Below are 20,577 nucleotides of genomic sequence, written 5' to 3'. Positions count from 1 at the left end.
ATTTTTAATTATGTTTTAATATGAATTAACAGTGTTAATGATTTGTTAAGTGTAAAGACACGTGTTTAAAAATTAGATAAGGAGACAGCTTACCCGCAGCCCTTTTACTTTTAATTTGTATAATAGAAAAGGAAGCACCTTCCGGGAAGTCACATGCAGTTAGCAAAGATGTTTGACACAGTCAGTCAATGGCAAAAACTGACTTGTGTTGTATATTGTTAATGGAGGATACCGTGCAATTTCTACATATATATCTGCTTAATTAGACAAAACAGAAATATTATTATTACTAGCTCAGAAATGCAGAAATTGTTCATCTCTTCCTTTTGCATGTTGTTCCTGGTTTTCTTCAAACTAGTTGGAGCAAGCCAATTTACGTGCTCGAAATCCAAATGTAGCAATGATCAAGGCCCGGCTATCCATTTTCCATTGCGCCGCACGCATCATTGTGATCCTGGGATTGAATGCAATCAGACATTTGAGCAGCCGATACTACTAGCAAAATTCTTTGTCAAGCGCATAGATTACAAGCGTCAGGAAATCCAAGTGCATGCCCCATATAACTCTAATTGCTTGCTGCTAATAAAGCCTGTTAAAATCCCAAACATGTCACTCTCTCCCTTCCACTCGTCAGTTTTCGACGTCTATAACGTTACCTTATTCAGCTGCCCACCTGTTGGAACGTATTATGGGAGTCAAGTCCCCTGCCTCGGTGACCCTGGTAGCACAACTTATGGTTTTTATGGTCATTATAGTGATTATAGGGATTATAATTATTATAGTCTTTATTCTCTCTTCCGTAGTCTACCGTCATGTACAAGAATGTATGATGTTTTATCAATTCCAACTGGAAACGAATATGATGTTATTCGTTTCAAGTGGTCTGAACCAAATTGTACACAATGTGAAGCAGAGGGAAAGAGGTGTAGATGGAAGAACAATGGCACCAACAGTGAAATTGAATGTGTGGGGAAACCAAGTAAGGATAACATATATTTATACTCAGTGGTAGCTACTTATAAACATCTTTAAATTAATGTCTCGGTAATTATTATTTAAAAAAGATGTTGTCCATTTTATTAGGATTAATCGATTGACAGTCTTGATTTAATTTGCAATTATCTTTTACAGGCAACACATGGAAATTATTGGTTATTGGTGGAATCCTGGGTTCTTTGCTTCTTGTTCTACTGATGATTGCAGCATATCGGGTATACAGCGCTGACAGAAAGGAAAAAGAGAGTCGATTAAGAATTGAAAGATTCTTGGAAGATTACAAAGCACTCAAACCGAGCAGGTATTTGTACGCAGATATTAAGAGGATTACAGATCACTTCAAGGACAAGTTGGGCCAAGGAGCCTATGGAACTGTCTTCAAAGGAAGGCTTTCTTCTGAATTCCTTATTGCTGTCAAAGTCCTCAACAGTTCTAAGGGAGATGGGGAAGAGTTCGTAAATGAAGTGCGAACCATGGGTCATATCCACCACGTCAACGTGGCTCGCTTGGTTGGATTTTGTGCCGATGGATTTGTACGAGCTCTTGTTTACGAGTTCTTCCCCAATGGTTCCCTGCAAGATTTCATTTCATCTGCAGATAGTAAGAATTCCTTCCTTGGTTGGGATAAATTGCAAAATATTGCCCTCGGCATAGCCAAAGGAATTGAATATCTTCACCAAGGATGTGATCAACGAATCCTCCATTTCGATATCAAACCCCACAATGTTTTGCTAGACCAAAACTTCACTCCAAAAATTTCTGATTTTGGTTTGGCCAAGTTATGTTCTAAGGATCAAAGCTTGGTGTCTATGACTACAGCTAGGGGGACCATGGGATACATTGCACCCGAAGTGTTCTCCAGGAATTTTGGAAATGTGTCTTACAAGGCAGATGTCTATAGCTTTGGAATGCTGCTGCTCGAGATGGTAGGAGGAAGGAAGAATATTGGTTCAACCATAGAGAACACCACAAATGAAATTTACTATCCACAGTGGATTTATAATCTTCTAGAGGAAGGGGATGACCTACGAATCGAAATTGGGGAAGAAGGAGATGGTAAAATTCCAAGAAAACTTGCAATTATAGGGCTATGGTGTATCCAGTGGCACCCGGTGGATCGTCCTTCCATGAAAGTAGTGGCTCAGATGTTAGAAGGAGACGGAGAAAGCTTGACCATGCCGCCTAATCCCTTTGTTTCTACAGGTCCTACAACTAAAAATGGAAGCATTCCGGCAAGACGACTAGAATTGGAACCAATTGCTGAACTAGAGTAGAAATTGTAACAACAATATATGTAATATTAACATTGAATGTGTAATCTTTCAAACCTAATTTAAGGGTGTTTGTTTCCAGTTCTTGTTAACTTTTTTTTATTTTTTTGTAAGCGTCGAAGGAAATCAAGTCTTGGACTTGCCCTATCCTATGCATGTGGCAACCCCTCCAAAGTTTTTCTCTTCACATTCGGCCAAATTTTACTTGGAATTTTAGTTCGTATAAATCTTAAACAAAGCAAAACAAAATGTAGTTCTGAGGTATTGAATAATTGAAATGGACGTTGTTGTTGATAATTGCAAGTGTACAATATCGTCCAAGTAATATAGTGATAAGTAGAGTGTCGTTCAAACAAGGATCGGATTAACCTAAATTTACTATTGAGATTGACTTCAAACTAAACTTAAATAAAAGATGGATTACGATGACAAATTCAAATATGCAAAGACGCCAAACGAAAGTGAAAATATCAATTGAACAAACACGAAGTAAAAGTGAATGAATTATGAAAAATTAATATATTGAAGCACTAGGACATCAGGTTCCTCATTCTCAATCCCATCTAATCCCGTTATTCATATTAAACTCAAATTATTCCCATGTTGCTAGCAATTATCCCTTGATTTGTCAATATTTCCTTTCAGAATATACTAACTGTGTTTCTAACTATCCACCCATGCTATGTCTAACCACAGAAGTAGATAATCGAAACCCTTTACGCTAAATGGATAATTTCACAATACTACACAAGTCATAACCAGTATGTCTACTCAATTATGCAATTCATGGTAATTGTTATGAGAAGCAATCTACTAAACTCAACCTATCAGTCCCAATTTAGTTCTTCACACAAATAATGGCCAGTTATTTGATAACGAATAAGCACAATAACAATTACTCAACATGGAAAACAACTGAGATCAATATGAAATAATAAGAATTAGATGTTCATGGTAAGAGTACACCCTAATCCTAGCAAAAGGACTTAGTTCATGATCGAAATAAAATACACCACGCTAGAATTCGAAATCAAAGAAGGAAACAACTGAAATTCCATTCTCCACTCCACAGCAAAGCTAGAATTCTCAAATTGCTTCTTCTTTCCTCGGCTTATGTATGTGTCTGCGCTGAGTTATTTTTCTTTTTGGGTCTCCACTCCTCTTGCGGCTCCTGAAATCTCCCCCCAGCAATTCGAGAGCCCGGTAGGTTCTATTCGTCAGACGGTTCCAAAACCCTTTTTCTCTTCTATGCATTTTTCCTTTTTTTTCTAATCCACATGCCGTTTTCTCTCCAACCCAATTCTTTTTGGGAAAACCATCACCGCAAGCTTGCACTGCCTAATTTTATTGGGCTTGCTTTAATGATCCAATTTCCCATATGATGTATTGTTTCATTCTTTGCTCCAGCCCATCAGTCACATCCCATTCGATAATTCTTTGAGTTTCTCTAATTTAAGTTTCCAATTCCCTGCTTTATTCACGAATTATGTTCTCTACAAAAATCGCACAAAAACACATCAAACTCACCAATTTACTATATAATCATGACTAAGTTATAGGTAAAAGAGTTAACAAATATATATAAAATATCACCCTAACAAATACCCCCAAACCTATCTTTTGCTAGTCCTCGAGCAAAACATAAAACAAAAATAAGAAACTGACTAAAACAAGTCTAACTAAACCCACTTTCGCTGGCAAAACGATTGCACTGAGCATGTGCAACAAGCCTTTAAACCCCTAGGTGTCCCTAGTCTAACTAAGTCATTATCACCTTCATGATGCATAATTCGAGAAAGATGATCCGCCACCACATTTTCAGACCCATTCTTATCCTGTATCTCTAAATCAAACTCTTGTAGTAACAACACCCATCGAATCAACCGAGGCTTTGCATCTTTCTTGGATAATAAATACTTCAAAGCTGAGTGATCGGTGTAGACAATTACCTTTGAACCAATGAGATAAGAACGGAACTTGTCTAAAGCAAAGACAACGGCTAGAAGCTCTTTCTCGGTAGTGGCATAATTCAATTGTGCATCATTGAGAGTTCGACTAGCATAATAAATCACATGCAGTAGCTTATCTCTCCGCTGACCCAAAACTGCTCCAATAGCATAGTCACTTGCATCACACATAATCTCAAAAGGTAATTCCCAATCCGGTGCAACTATCACAGGAGCTGTCGTGAGCTTCATTTTCAACACATTGAACGCCTCAAAACATGATGAATCGAATACAAACTCCGCTTCTTTCAGGAGCAAGTTACACAACGGTTTTGTAATCTTAGAGAAATCCTTGATAAAACGTCGATAAAAACCAGCATGACCTAGGAAACTTCGAACTCCTTTGATGGAAGTGGGTGGCGGTAACTTTGAAATTGTCTCAATTTTCGCCTTGTCTACCTCAATGCCGTTGACCGAAACCTTATGACCCAAAACAATCCCTTCTTGCACCATAAAGTGACATTTTTCCCAATTTAGAACTAAATTGGTTTCTTCACATCTTTGCAACACCGAGGACAAATTATCTAGACAAGAATCAAACGATGAGCCAAAAACTGAGAAGTCATCCATGAATACCTCAATACAACGCTCTACCAAGTCAGAAAAAATACTCATCATGCACCTTTGAAAAGTAGCAGGCGCGTTACACAACCCAAAAGGCATACGCCTATACGCAAAAGTACCGAAAGGGCATGTGAATGTCGTCTTTTCTTGGTCTTCTGGTGCAATCGGAATCTGATTATAACCAGAGTACCCATCTAAAAAACAATAGTAAGCATATCCAGCAAGTCTATCCAACATCAAATCAATGAATGGAAAAGGAAAATGATCTTTTCGAGTCTCATTGTTCAATTTCCTATAGTCAGTGCATACTCTCCATCCTGTTGTAGTCCTCGTTGGAATTAACTCATTCTTGTCATTCTTAACCACTGTAACTCCACCCTTTTTCGGTACCAAATGCAAAGCACTCACCCATTTACTGTCCGAAATTGGATATATTATTCCAGCGTCTAATAACTTCAAAATCTCAGCTCGTACCACCTCCTTCATATTTGGATTTAATCTGCGTTGATGCTCAACTGAAGGCTTGTAATTGTCTTCCAACAAGATCCGATGCATACAAATGGACGGACTAATTCCTTTGATGTCAGCAATACTCCACCCAATTGCCATTCTATGCCTTCTTAACACTCTCAATAGTTTTTCTTCTTCAACTTCACTCAAATATGCAGAAATTATAACAGGTAAAGTCTCAGCAGCTCCCAAGAAAGCATACTTTAAATGTGATGGCAATGGCTTCAAATTTAAGGTAGGTGCGGCTATGATACTTGGCAGCGATTTTGAAGGTACAGGTCCAAGGTCTTCGAACTCCAATCGTCCACTCTTTGTAACTGATTTGAAAGCATCCAAATAAAGAGCACATTCCGCTAACAGTTGATTTTCATCTTCTGAAGTAGCAGCATGAACTAGTGTAGCTTCCAAAGGATCACTGGGCTTCTCAACTCTGAATTTTTCAGAAATCGCGGTCTCGACTAAATCAATGCGAAAACAATCTTCCGTTTCTCTTGGAAATTTTCCAGCCTCGAACACTTTGAATGTTGCTTTCTCTTCCCCAATTCTCAATGTCAAAACCCCTTGTTCCACATCAATTAAAGTCCTAGCTGTGATAAGAAATGGCCGACCCAAAATCAACTGAGTCTCATAATCTTCTTCCATATCCAACACCAAGAAATCTGCTGGAAAAATCAGCTTGTCAACCTTCACTAACACATCTTCGATAATTCCCTATGGATATGCAATTGATCTATCCGCCATCTGCAAAGAAACAGTAGTGGGTTTAATTTCACCTATTCCAATGTTCTTAGCAACAGATAAAGGTAATAAATTAATACTAGACCCCAAATCACATAATGCTTTTTCAAATAAATTAGTGCCAATAATGCATGGAATTTTGAAACTCCCTCTATCTTTTTGCTTGAGCGGAAGCTTTCTTTGAAGGATTGCACTGCATTCTTCTGTCAACTGAATCTTCTCATGATCGCCAAATTTTCTTTTCTTTGAGATGATATCCTTCATGAATTTAGCATAATTCGGCATCTGCTCCAAAGCATCGGCAAATGGAATATTAATCTCCAATTTCTTAAACATCTCTAAGAATTTGAAATACTTCTCATCTAACATATTCTTCTTGAGCCGTTGAGGAAAAGGAATAGGGGGCACATATGGCTTCACGGGTTGGACAACAGGCTTAGGGAGTGGTGTGGTTGCAATGACTGGTTGTGGTGAAGCTTTTGAAGTGGTTCCCGGTATAGCTAGTGGCTGTACAACATCGGACAGTGGCTGCACCTCTTTTGAAATGGTTTCTACCTTTTCTTCCTCATTGTTTTTCTCAAAATCAGCTGCTGTTTTCACTTGTTTCCCTCTTCGAAGAGTTATTGCTTTAGCTTGCTCATGGTTTCTTGGATTAACTTCAGTTTGGCTTGGAAAAGAACCTTTTTCTCTAACTGCCAAAGAATGAGCTAACTGCCCCATTTGAATCTCCAAATTTTTTATTGAAGCAGCCTGGTTCTGAAGAGTTGTCTCAGTTTTGCTCATAAATTGATTTGTATTGACGGAAAGAGTATTCACGTTACCAGCAAGCTGTGCAATGACATCTTCCAAATTATTCTTCTTCTCTTGAGGTTGGAAACCAGATGGTGGCTTTTGTACATTCTGATTATTGACCCATGAGAGATTTGGATGGTTTCTCCATCCTTGATTATAAGTATTGGAGTATGGATCGTTACCAGGACGTCTGTAAGCACTCACCATGTTCACTTGCTCTTGAACAAATTCTGGAAAATCAACACTATACGGACAACCAACTGTGGCATGACCAGGAACTGCACATATGGAACAAACCTCTGGAACTGATGCTCTCCCATTCATAGAAAGCAAAGTGTCAAGTTTACTAGCAATCACATCGACTTGTGCCTTTGAAGCAAATTCGGTAGAATTATTAATCTCAAAAACTCCTGCCCGTCTTCCTCTTGCTTCAGAATGTTGTGTTTCGAGTGCTAGAGTATCAAAAAGTGCTTGACATTCGGCTGGCGTCTTGTTCTTAATTGATCCCCCTGCATAGTTGTTCACTGCAGCTTTGCTTGAAACTGTTAATCCTTTATAAAATATCCGCATGAGAACTAGAGTAGGCAAACCATGGTGTGGACACTGAATCAACAAATTATTAAATCTCTCCCATGCCTCAGAAAACGTCTCATCTGCCTGTTGAGTGAACTGCATGATATTATCTCTAAGGGTATCGGTCTTCTGGGTCGAGAAGAATTTCTCCAAAAATTTATTCTGAATATCGTTCCAACTCGTCAAGGTTCTAGGCCTCAAAGAATTCAACCAAGTCTTCGCTTTGTCTTTCATAGTGTATGGAAAGACCTTCATCCTGAGATGTTCCTCGGTGACTCCTTCTACCAATGCCATGTTGGACACCATATTGAAGATATCTCTAATATGTGCCAATGGATCTTCAGTGCTCATGCCATGAAAAGAAGGCATCATATTAAAGTGGATAGTCTTCAATTCATAATTCCTTGCAGCTGCAGGAAGAGCTATGCTCGACGGTGATTCCGGAATGGTTGGCATATCAAGATCTCCCATCGTTTCATTCTGAACTAACGCCATCTTGCTCTCTTGCTGCTTTTCTTTCTCACTGACTTCTCTTTGTTCTCTTCGGATTTCACGGAGTATTTTCTCAATTTCTGGTTCAAACTCAAGTAGTACACAATCCGACGAACGAGTACCAAGCATTCACCTTCAAGAAACAATGAGACAAGGTGAGAATACTCCGAGAAAAAAAATAATCAAAATTAAAAAAAACGAAAATAAAATTTAAATAAACTAAACAAAATCACAAAAGTAAAATAGAATTAAATTCGATCCGAGGCAGCGGCGCCAAAAACTTGTTGTTGATAATTGCAAGTGTACAATATCGTCCAAGTAATATAGTGATAAGTAGAGTGTCGTTCAAACAAGGATCGGATTAACCTAAATTTACTATTGAGATTGACTTCAAACTAAACTTAAATAAAAGATGGATTACGATGACAAATTCAAATATGCAAAGACGCCAAACGAAAGTGAAAATATCAATTGAACAAACACGAAGTAAAAGTGAATGAATTATGAAAAATTAATATATTGAAGCACTAGGACATCAGGTTCCTCATTCTCAATCCCATCTAATCCCGTTATTCATATTAAACTCAAATTATTCCCATGTTGCTAGCAATTATCCCTTGATTTGTCAATATTTCCTTTCAGAATATACTAACTGTGTTTCTAACTATCCACCCATGCTATGTCTAACCACAGAAGTAGATAATCGAAACCCTTTACGCTAAATGGATAATTTCACAATACTACACAAGTCATAACCAGTATGTCTACTCAATTATGCAATTCATGGTAATTGTTATGAGAAGCAATCTACTAAACTCAACCTATCAGTCCCAATTTAGTTCTTCACACAAATAATGGCCAGTTATTTGATAACGAATAAGCACAATAACAATTACTCAACATGGAAAACAACCGAGATCAATATGAAATAATAAGAATTAGATGTTCATGGTAAGAGTACACCCTAATCCTAGCAAAAGGACTTAGTTCATGATCGAAATAAAATACACCACGCTAGAATTCGAAATCAAAGAAGGAAACAACTGAAATTCCATTCTCCACTCCACAGCAAAGCTAGAATTCTCAAATTGCTTCTTCTTTCCTCGGCTTATGTATGTGTCTGCGCTGAGTTATTTTTCTTTTTGGGTCTCCACTCCTCTTGCGGCTCCTGAAATCTCCCCCCAGCAATTCGAGAGCCCGGTAGGTTCTATTCGTCAGACGGTTCCAAAACCCTTTTTCTCTTCTATGCATTTTTCCTTTTTTTTCTAATCCACATGCCGTTTTCTCTCCAACCCAATTCTTTTTGGGAAAACCATCACCGCAAGCTTGCACTGCCTAATTTTATTGGGCTTGCTTTAATGATCCAATTTCCCATATGATGTATTGTTTCATTCTTTGCTCCAGCCCATCAGTCACATCCCATTCGATAATTCTTTGAGTTTCTCTAATTTAAGTTTCCAATTCCCTGCTTTATTCACGAATTATGTTCTCTACAAAAATCGCACAAAAACACATCAAACTCACCAATTTACTATATAATCATGACTAAGTTATAGGTAAAAGAGTTAACAAATATATATAAAATATCACCCTAACAGACGTTAATGCTGCTGGGTTGGAACTTGGAAGAAACTTCATGGATGGAAGCTGGATAGAGGTGGTAAATTAACTCATTGAGTTGTTAAGGGTACCTGATACTCATACCAGTTGCTATAAAAAAAGATTTGGAATTATGTGTGTTATCCAAATGATTATTCTTCTTTTATTAAATTTCCAAGGAAAATGAAAATGGAGTATCAAAAGACAATAATAAATTAATGGAATTAAGACAATACTAAACAAGTTAACTATTTATTTAAGAGGATGTGGATGTTGATTCGTGCATCACGTGAATACAAAAAACCAACTTTGGAGAGAGACATTCATTAGAAGCAAAGAAAAAAGTTATAATGATTTAGGAAAAAACAAGAAAATGTCATTAAATGGGACTCATTGACATGATTAGGAAAGGAGTGGTGAACGAGAAATTTTTCAGTGTGATCGGAACATAAAATGATACATAATGTATTACTATGCAAATAGTGGGATGTGTGTTAAAAAGTTCATATCTTAAAAAGTAAAATTTTCTACTACTTATATAAAAAGACATGATATATCATTCGTGCTCTGATCACAATGAAAAATTTCTCATGGTGAACGATCTTGAGACATTCATTACAAGCCAATAAAAAAGTTACAACAATTTACGAAAATGCAAGAAAACCTCACTAAGTGGGACTCATTGAAATACTTGATTAAGAGGAGTGGTACTATCTATATACTTTATTCAATTTTTAATTATTCGATATAATGAAAAAAAAAAGAAAATCAAAGAATAAAAATTAACAAATAATAAATGAGATAAAAAAGAATGTGTAGATAGCACAACCAAATAATCTTATTGTGTTTACTTTCAAGTCTTTAAGGGAATGAGAATGCTAGTTTGCAATTGGATAAAGAGATGAAAATTTTAGAAGAAAAGTTATATTCTTGTGTCTAATTTCAAGTTTTTAGACAAATGAGAGCGGAAATTCGAATTGGAATTAGGAATGAAAGTTCCACTTGACTATGACCAAGAAAGAAGTCTAACTGTCTAAGTGGCAGCCTCGCAGGTCTTCCAATTGATGTGAATCAGCAATCTAATATTTTGTTGGGGAGCTAGTGGCTAGAGCACCCTCCGTGCAGCTGAAGTATTGAAAATTATCTAAGAGGAAAAGTCATGCTACTTAAAGCCAGGCCCATGATGCCGGGCAGTCGGTCAATGGTAGGATTGACCTAAGTAATAATTAAGATTGACGTACATGTAACAGGCCTATGATGCCAGACAGTCGGTGGACTGGCTAATGTAATAATTGAGATTGATGTACATGTAACAGGTGCCCGTCAAGATCGTAGTTAATAATACAATGGCTTGTGAATAAAGACAATCCTTCGTTACGGAAAGGGATCCTCCTTCTTTCTAATCCACCAAATCAAAAAATTCATACAGTTAGAATTTGATCAAATGGTTAAAGTTATTATAATTTTTAAATTGGATATCTATTTTTAACCGTTAAATCAAATTTTAACGTTACGAATTTCCTGATTTCTGGATCCCTTCATTACAAAGAAAAACACATCATCCTGTTCTGAATTTCATGTGAATTAAAATTAATTCAAAAATATAGAGAGTTGCTCCTCTCTTCTTTCCGCTTGCATATTTTTACTTGTTTTCTGTAGAGAAAATTGTAGCAATAATTTCTTAATTTTAATTCAATTAGAGCAATGATCAATCAATCAAAAATTCATGATCATTGGCATTTTAACTTACCAAAAGGTGCAACTATGATTCTATTTGTCAATTCCATTAGAATTCTGTTAAAAAGATTCATGTTGAAAAAATCATTGTTACAATTAGATTAGATTGCTCATCCTCAAGACAATAAGCAACGGTAAAGTTTGCTTTTAGAAACAAAAACAAAAAAGTTTTAACGATTTAGGAAAAAGCAAGAAAAGGTCATTAAACGGACTAATTTACATAATTAGGAGAAGGGTGGTGAATGAGAATGACCTTGGAAGTAGACATTCATTACAAGCCAAAAGAAAAGTTACAATGATCTTTCAAAAAAAAAAAGAAAAGTTACAATGATTTACGAAAAAGCAAAGAAAACATCATTAAGTGGGACTCATTGAAGGATGCAAATTGTCTACCCTCCTAGTTGTAGTGCCCTTCCATGCCCTTCTAGTTGTGCGGTCACGTTTAAGTATCGTCAATATTTTATATTTTTATTACTTTTTATCTTATTATCTCGATTAAAAAATTAATATAAAATGTTAACATTGCTTAACTGTGACCGCACAAAATAAGAGGGCATGGAAGGGCACCACAACTAGGAGGGCAAACAATCTGCCTCCCTCGTTGAAATACTTGATTAAGAGAAGAGTGGTGCTATTTACACATTTTATTCAATTTTCAATTTTCCGATCGAATGAATTAAATAACATTAAATGATAAAAATTAACAAAAGAGGTAGTGTAGATAGCTCAACTAAGTAGTATTATTATGTTTGCTTTCAAGTCTTTAGGAGAATGAGAGTGCACGTTGGCAATTGGAACAAGAGATGAAATTTTTGGGAGAAAACTCATATTCTTGTGTTTACTTTCAAGTCTTTAGAGAAAAGATAGTGCAAGCTCGTAATCGGAACAAGAGATGAAACTTTTAGACAAAAAAACTCATATTCTTGTGTTTACTTTCAAGTCTTTAGAGAAAAGATAGTGCAAGTTCGTAATCGGAACAAGAGATGAAACTTTTAGACAAAAAAACTCATATTCTTGTGTTTACTTTCAAGTCTTTAGAGAAAAGATAGTGCAAGTTCGTCATCGGAACAAGAGATGAAACTTTTAGGAAAAAACTTATATTCTTGTGTTTACTTTTAAATCTTTTATAGAAATGAGAATGCAAGTTCGTAATTGAAATTAGGAATGAAAATTCTACATTGACCATGACCAAGAAAGAATTCTAACTTTCTAAGTGGTTGGGCTTCAATTGATGTGAATTAGGGCTGGTTTGGTATTGCTGTGCTTTGAAAAAAAGCTGCTGTGAGAATAAGCGGCTATGCTGTGAGAATAATCGGCTGTGAAATAAAGTAACAGAGTGTTTGGTAAACTTTTTTGTAAAAGTGCTTTTGGAAAAAAAAGCAGTCTGATAGTGGGTCTTTTCATTAAAGGAGCACTGTAGCTCCGTGTGCTTTGAAAAAAAGCCAGTTTTCCAAAGCTACAAATAGCAGCTTCAGCTTTTTTCTTTGATTTCAGCTTATTCTCACAGCAGCTTCCAAAATAAGCCTTTTTTTTCAGTTTACCAAACACCTAAAACCCTTACAACTTTTTTTCATGAGTGCTTTTTTTTTAAGCATCTCCCTCCCAAACTAGGTCTTAGTAATCAAATATTCGGTTGTGACCCTCCGTGAAGCTGCAGTATTGAAAGATATCCAAGAGGAAAAGTCATGCTAAGTTAAAGTCAGGCCCAAGATGCCAGGCAGTCGGTCAATGGCAGGACTGACTTATGTAATAATTGAGATGGACGTACATGTACAGGGCCATGATGTTGGACAGTCGGTCAATGCCAAGACTGACTATGTAATAATTAAGAATGACGTACGTTTAACGGATAATTAATAATATAATGCTATGTGAATAAAAATTTACACACAAAAATACGTACATTATTGATCCTTAAATACAAAGTAAAACACTTCGATTACAGATCCTCTGCGGATCTAAAAAAATTGAGCTTAAGAATTAAATGATCCGGATCGTTGAAATTTAATCTAACGATTACAATTATTATAACTTGTAGAGAATGATAGTGCTAAGTTCGTAATTAGAATAAAAGATAAAAAAATTAGGAGGAAAGTCATTATTGTGTTTACTTTCAAGTCTTTAGAGGAATGTGAGTGCAAGTTCGCAATTATGATGAGGGATGAAATTGTAGGAGAAAAGTTATATTCTTTTGTTTACTTTCAAGTCTTTAGAGAAATGGAATGCAAGTTCGTAATTGGAACAAGAGATGAAACTTTTAGGAGAAAACTCATATTTTTGTGTTTAGTTTCAAGTCTTTAGAGAAATGAAAGTGCAAATTCGTAATTGCAATTAGGGTTGAAAATTCTACATGACCATGACCAAGAAAGGGACTTGGATTGTCTGCCCTTCCCCATCTTATGCACTCTTAGTTAAACGGTCACGGTTAAGCCATATTAATATTTTATATTAATTTTGTTTATAAAGATAATAAAATAAAAACTAATGAGAATATAAAATATTAACGTAGTTTAACCATGACCGTTCAAATAGGATGGCATTGAAAGAGAATGGATGGAGGAGGGCAGACAATCCATGTCCCCAAAAAAGAAGTCTAATTGTCTAGGTGGCAGCCTGGCAGGTCTTCCAATTGATGTGAATCAGTAATCTAATATTTAGTTGGGAGCTAGTGGCTAGAGAACTCTCCGTGCAGCTGTAGCCTGTAGTATTGAAAGATATAGAAGAGGAAAAGTCATGCTAAGTTAAAGCCAGCCACAATCGTAGTTAATAATACAATGCGATGTGAATGAAGACAATCCTTCGTTACGGAAAGCGATCCTCCTGTTTCTAATCTATCAAATCAAGGAATTTGTACTGATAAAATTTGATCATATGGTTAAAATTATTATAATTTTTAAAGTAGATCCTTATTTATTATAATTTTTAAAGTAAATCCTTATTTTTTACCGTTTGATCAAATTTTAACTGAACGAATTTCTCGATTTGGTAGATAGGGATCTGGAGAGGATCCCTTTCCCTTTCTTACAAAGAAAAACATATCATTCTGTTCCGGATTTCATGTGAATTAAAATTAATTCAAAAATACAGAAAATTGTTCCTCTCTTCATTTCTCTTGCATATTTTTACTTGTTTTCTTTAAAGAAAATTGTAGCAATAGTTCCTTAATTTTAATTAAATTAGAGCAATGATCAATCAACCAAAAATTTATGACTATTGATCCCTTAACTTACCAAAATGTGCAATTATGATTCTTTTTATCAACTCCATTAGAATTCTGTTAAAAATATTCATCTTGGAAGAATAGTTGCTACAATTAGATTGGATTGCTTATCCCCAAGACAATAAGCAACGGTGAAATTGCTTTTTGAAACAAAAACAAAACAAAAAAAAGAAGGTATAACGATTAGGAGAAGGGTGTTGAACGTCCTTGGAAGGAGACACTCATTACAAGCCAAAAGAAAAGTTACAATGATTTACGAAAAAGCGAAGAAAACATCATCAAATGGGACTCATTGAAATACTTGATTAAGAGAAGAGTGATGCTATTTACACACTTTATTTAATTTTTAATCTTCCGATTGAATGGATTAAAGAATATTAAGTGACAGAAATTAACAAGAGATGTGTGAAAGGTAAAAAATGATGTGTAAATAGCACAATTAAGTAGTATTATTGTGTTTACTTTCAAGTCTTTAGGAGAATGAGAGTGCAAGTTCGCAATTAGAACAAGAGATCTCTGTTTTTAACCGTTGGATCAAATTTTAACGAAATAAATTTCCTGATTTGGTGGATAGGGATCCGGACCTTCATTACAAAGAAAAACACATCATCCTGTTCCGGATTTCATGTGAATTAAAATTAATTCAAAAATACATAAAATTGTTCCTCTCTTCCTTCCTCTTGCATATTTTTACTTCTTTTCTTTAGAGAAAATTGTAGCAATAGTTCTTTAATTTTAATTCAATTAGAGTAATGATCAATCAACAAGAAATTCATGACTATTTGCCCCTTAACTTACCAAAATATGCAACTATGATTTTTTTGTCAACTCCATCAGAATTCTGTTAAAAAAATTCATGTTGGAAGAACTGTTGCTACAATTAGATTGTATTGCTTATTCCCAAGATAATAAGCAACGGTGGAATTGCTTTTAGAAACAAAAAAAAAAAAAAGTTATAACGCTTTAGGAAAAAGCAAGAAAAGGTCATTAAATGGACTAATTTACATAATTAGGAGAAGGGTGGTGAACGACCTTGGAAGTAGACATTCATTACAAGCCAAAAGAAAAGTTACAATGATTTACGAAAAAGCAAAGAAAACATCATTAAGTGGGACTCATTGAAATACTTGATTAAGAGAAGAGTAATGCTATTTACATACTTTATTTAATTTTCATTTTTCCGATTGAATGGATAAAAAAAAAAAATGACAGAAATTAACAAGAGATGTGTGAAGGGTAAAAAATAGTGTGTAGATAGCACAACTAAGTAGTATTATTGTGTTTACTTTCAAGTCTTTAGGAGAATGAGAGTGTAAGTTCGCAATTGGAACATACATGTAACGGATTATTAATAATACAATGCTATGTGAATAAAGATTTACACACAATAATACGTACATTATTGATCCTTCAATACAAAGTAAAACACTTCAAGTACAGATCCTCTCTAGATCTAAAAAAAATTGAGCCTAAGGATTAAATGATCCGGACCGTTGAAATTTGATCAAACGGCTACAATTATTATAACTTTTAGGGAATGAGAGTGCTAAGTTCGTAATTAGAATAAAGGAGTCTTTTGATATGGGTCCAATTGGACTAAAAATTGGACCTATTTTAAAAGTCAAAAGTCACTAAAAATTGGACCTATTTCAAAGTATGGGCTATAAAATTGGACCTCTTTCAAATTTTTCCTAGAATAAAAGATGAAATTTTTAGGAGGAAAGTCATTATTGTGTTTATTTTCAAGTTTTTAGAGGAATGTGAGTGCAAGTTCGCAATTATGATAAGGGATGAAATATTTGAGAAAAGTCATATTATTGTGTTTATTTTCAAGTCTTGAAGAATGAGCGTGCAAGTTAGTGATTGGATTTAGGGATGAAAATTCTACATAACTATGACAAAGAAAGAAGTATGACTTTCTAAGTGGTAGGGCTTCCAATTGATGTGAATTGGTACTCCAATCTTCGGTTGTGAGCTAGAGTGGCTAGAGCACCCTCCGTGAAATAATATCCAAGAGGACAAGTCATGCTTAGTTAAAGCCAGGCCCATGATGGCGAGCAGTCGGTCAACGGCCAGACTAGATTGACTTATGTAATAATGGAGATTGATTTACATGTGACGGGAGCACTGCCACGCGTATAATGGGAGCACTGCCACGACGATAGCTAATGACACAATGCTACATGAATAAAAATTTACACACGACATTATATTATTGATCCTTAATTACAAAGGAAAGCACTTCATCCTGTTCCGGATTTCATGTGAATTAGAATTAGTTCAAAAATGCAGAAATTGCTCATCTCTTTCTTCCCTTGGCATATTTTTACTTGTTTTCTTCAAGAGTGAAATTGAAAGCGTACATTTGAGGAAAGCAAGTATAACATATATTTACTGCTGGAGTTTAAGCAATTATCATGAGAATACTAATGACTATACTCTGATTTTGTATCTTACATGCATGGCAACATATATGGAAAAGATTGGCTACAGGTGGTGGAATCCTGGGTTCTTTGTTTCTTGTTCTACTGGCAACTGCAGCATATCGGGTATATGGCGCTCATAGAAAGGAAAAGGAGAATGAATTAAGAATTGAAAGATTCTTGGAAGATTACAAAGCACTCAACCCAAACAGGTAAAGAGGATTACAAATCAATTCAAGGTGTTGGTGTCAAAACTCGAATAGAGCCCGACTAGGTTCAACACATGGTTTGCTTTGGGTGTTGCTTTTGAGTCTCGGTGTCATTGGATGGCTCAAGCCGAGATAGAGAGAGAGAGAGAGAATAGATGTGGCACTAGATGGTTGGGCTTTTATTTAGGAATAAGTTTGGTTTGCACTTAGATCTAACTTATGAACCAAAACGACACCTAGTGAGATGTTCGGTTAATTTTTTTCTTCTGCCTCGAGTGAAGGAGGACTTGGAATCCATTGTGAAAAGTGTGTTTGCCTAAGTTTGTAAATGGAAATAAAATATTAATGAAAGCAAAAAACTGAGTGTAACTATTTCATGATTGAGTCAAGACTATAAACGATCATAAAAAGGGATTCATGAGCTGATAAGCCGATTTACATAACTGAAACTTAAATAAATTTCGAAATGTAAAGAAAACAAAATAATTCTAGCAAGATTCATAATCAAAACCATTATAGCACATCATGATCTACGAGTAATAATCTTCCATCCTAAAATACCATATAACGAAGGGAAGGATAAATGCTAATCATCCTAACACTTAATTCTTATATCTCCCATTTTAGGCATCATATTTAACAAGAGAATTATTATTAGCACTCTAAGACCAACTCCAAACCTGGGCTAAAAGCCAAATTTTAGCCAAAAAATTCCCCCCAAACACTACCCAACCCAAGCTAAAATATTGGGCTAAAAGGGGAATGCTAAAACTGGGCTAAATTCCCCCTATCCGCGTGGACTCGCCACAATTTGGGCCACTCTCGGCCCGCCCACTCGCGGACGCGCCCCACGGGCCTGGTTTGAATCTGCTCCCGACAGCGTGGGGTCCCACTGCCAAGGCCCTGTCAGCCACTACCCCCGAGCCTAACGGCTCTTTTCCCCATCCGACGACCATCATTTAAGGACCGTTGGAACCAACGGTCCAAATTCAAATTTCATTTTAAAAAAATATGTTATTTTAAAATACATTGAATCCAACGGCTGAGATCGAATGTAATCAAATCTAACGGTAATAAAAAGATCTAACGGCCCAAATTTAAATCCAACAGCTAAAATAATTAAAAAAAATTATTTAACTCAAAATTCACCCAAAAACTCTATAAATACCTATGTATTTGTTCAAACATCCACACAAAACTCAATTTTCTCCTACAATTCTTCCAATTTATCTTTCTATCATTTCTTTCCATTTCCAAATTATTCAACATGGCAAGAGACCATATTAGAGGTCGTAATTGGACCTGTGAGGAAGATGTTGCTTTATGCTTGGCATGGGTTTCTATTAGCGAAGATGGTGCAGTTGGCACAAATCAAAATAAAAAGGTTTTGTGGGATAAAATCATTGCAAAGTATCAAGAAAACTGCAACGGCGGCGGGCGAGACGGTGGTGGTGTTTATGATCGATGGAAGACTATCAACAAAGCATGCACTTTATGGAAGGGAAGCTTGGAGAGAGATGTGGTTGACATGCCTAGTGGAAGGAGCACCATAGAAATTGTGAGTTTTTTTCTTGATATTTTATTTGTCATGTACATAATATTATTTTGCAACTAATTATTTTTATGTATTTTTTGCATAGGGTGACAAAGCAATGGAAATTTACAAGACAAGAGTAACACCAAAAAATCAAGTTTTTAAGTTGCAACATGCTTGGGACGTCCTCAAGGATTGTCCGAGGTGGGCAACTGATGCGGACCAACAATGGGGAAGATTATTTCAACGTGAAGCCGCATCGAGAAATGCCGGAGATGAAGGTGTCAATGAAGGTGTTGATGAAATGACCCCATCTCCTTCTTTAGCAAGGCCCTCAGGAAGAGATAAGCAAAAGGAAGCAAAGAGAAAAGGGAAGTCCCAAGATTCGACGAGTGGACACTTTGCTACCGAAATAGCAAAATTGCACGAAACTCATAGCGCTCGCCAAAAAGAAGCAACCCTAATGCGTTTGCAAATGAAGGAAGAAGCGGATAGGGAGCAAGATAGGTTTGAAGTTAATTTGATGATGGAGGACCTCAACAAAACACTCAAGAGAGGAAGAAGTTCTTACGTGGTAAGCAAAAGGAAATTTTGCGAAAGTATACCACAAGGAGTATATTTCAAGATGATGAATCCTCAGAACCCTATATTCCAAGTCAACCAAGCAGTCAATCACCAAGTGAAGATGGTGGATATGATTTTTAAGTTTATGTAGTGTATGAATTATGTGCTTTATTAATTATCGTTTGTATTAAGTTTATGTTCTTGCCTCTGCGAAAATAATTTCTTCTTTGCACTATCGGGATGAGAAAAACTTTTGACAAAGGTAGACCAACTAGGATAAATACCATCAGTTAGGTAGTAACCTAGCTCATACCTATTACCATTTACCTTGTATCGAAATTCTGGTGCCCATCCATTCACAACCTCATCGAACAGAGGAGAAGACCAAAGAACGTTGATATCGTTGTTTGATCCGGGAGAGCCGAAGAATGCATGCCAAATCCATGTGTCGTAAGATGCCACAACCTCCAGCACGATGGTTGGCTTGTTATGACGGCCCTTGAATTGGCCAGCCCAACCAGTATGACAATTCTTCCACTTCCAATGCATACAATCGAGACTTCCTATCATGCCAGGGAAGCCTCTTTTGTCTGCCTTGCGTAGAAGCCTTTTCAAGTCTTCACGAGTTGGCTTGCGGAGGTATGCTTCTCCATAGATGGCTTGAATGGTTTGACAGAAGTGCTTCAGGTTCTCAATAGCAGTACTCTCCGCAAGTCGGTTATTCATCAGTTGAGTCAGCAGAGCACCCATTAGCTAGCATTCGAAATGCAGATGTGAGCTTCTGATGAGGTGATAGACTTTGTCGGCCTACGACATCTATCTTCCTTGCAAAGTAGTGGTCATGATTGACAACTGCGTTCAAGATGCCTTCAAAAAACTCTCTCCTCATCCGAAACCGCCTCCGAAAATCATGAACAGGAAATCTCGGCCGCTCAATGAAATAATCTTTCATCATTTGGTCATGACACTCTTCTCTATCACGATGCACGAATGAACGCTCCGTGACAGAACCACGATGGCTAGATTCGCCATGGTGCTCATATTGCATAAATGAGTTTACAAGTTCAACTTCGGCGTTGATCAGTTATGCATCCTTAATGTCAAGCCTTGCTTGGTATTGTGCCATCTCCATTGCCCTGCTACGCCTTCTTCTATCACCCATTGATGAGATATTGAGGATTTTTAGGAAATAAAAGCTCTTTGAAAGTTGAAAGATTGGTGAATATAGATGATGATTAAAGGTTGAAAGATTGTGTGATCAACTAATATTGGACCTGTGTTTATATAAAGGATGATTGATGAACGGTTGGTGAAAGTTGAAAGTTTGGTGTTGAACGGTTGGTGAAAGT

General features: G+C 36.3%; 3 protein-coding genes and 1 non-coding gene across 4 annotated transcripts; 2 read left to right on the top strand and 2 right to left on the bottom strand.

The window, feature by feature from the left end:
• Window positions 1-95: 95 nt before the first annotated feature.
• Window positions 96-2,351, top strand: LOC103418106 (rust resistance kinase Lr10-like). Its single transcript, XM_008356257.4, has 2 exons — window positions 96-979; window positions 1,132-2,351. Exons 1-2 carry the CDS (start codon window positions 301-303, stop codon window positions 2,268-2,270), a joined length of 1,818 nt encoding a protein of 605 aa, XP_008354479.3. The 5' UTR covers window positions 96-300; the 3' UTR covers window positions 2,271-2,351.
• A 3,707-nt stretch (window positions 2,352-6,058) lies between these two features.
• LOC139197626 (uncharacterized) lies at window positions 6,059-8,071 on the bottom strand. The gene has a single exon (XM_070825547.1). The coding sequence runs from the start codon at window positions 8,069-8,071 to the stop codon at window positions 6,059-6,061; it is 2,013 nt and encodes a 670-aa protein (XP_070681648.1).
• LOC139198499 (small nucleolar RNA R71) lies at window positions 7,464-7,570 on the top strand. The gene has a single exon (XR_011584024.1). It is a non-coding gene; the product is annotated as a small nucleolar RNA R71 (small nucleolar RNA).
• Window positions 8,072-19,399: 11,328 nt separating the features above from the next.
• LOC114826116 (uncharacterized) lies at window positions 19,400-19,978 on the bottom strand. Its single transcript, XM_029105907.2, has one exon. The coding sequence runs from the start codon at window positions 19,976-19,978 to the stop codon at window positions 19,400-19,402; it is 579 nt and encodes a 192-aa protein (XP_028961740.2).
• Window positions 19,979-20,577: the final 599 nt, after the last annotated feature.

Source organism: Malus domestica, chromosome 01 (assembly GCF_042453785.1).
Source record: "Malus domestica chromosome 01, GDT2T_hap1".
Taxonomy (NCBI): domain Eukaryota; kingdom Viridiplantae; phylum Streptophyta; class Magnoliopsida; order Rosales; family Rosaceae; genus Malus; species Malus domestica.
The sequence above is the reverse complement of the archived record's forward strand: the minus strand, read 5'-3'. Positions and strand labels throughout refer to the sequence as shown.

Excerpts from the sequence above, each read along its gene's own strand:
- LOC103418106 (XM_008356257.4), top strand. The coding sequence starts at position 301 with ATGCAGAAATTGTTCATCTCTTCCTTTTGCATGTTGTTCCTGGTTTTC. Across the intron at positions 980-1,131 it reads TGAATGTGTGGGGAAACCAA|GCAACACATGGAAATTATTG; the intron begins GTAAGGATAACA and ends TATCTTTTACAG.
- LOC139197626 (XM_070825547.1), bottom strand. The coding sequence starts at position 8,071 with ATGCTTGGTACTCGTTCGTCGGATTGTGTACTACTTGAGTTTGAACCA.
- LOC114826116 (XM_029105907.2), bottom strand. The coding sequence starts at position 19,978 with ATGGGTGCTCTGCTGACTCAACTGATGAATAACCGACTTGCGGAGAGT.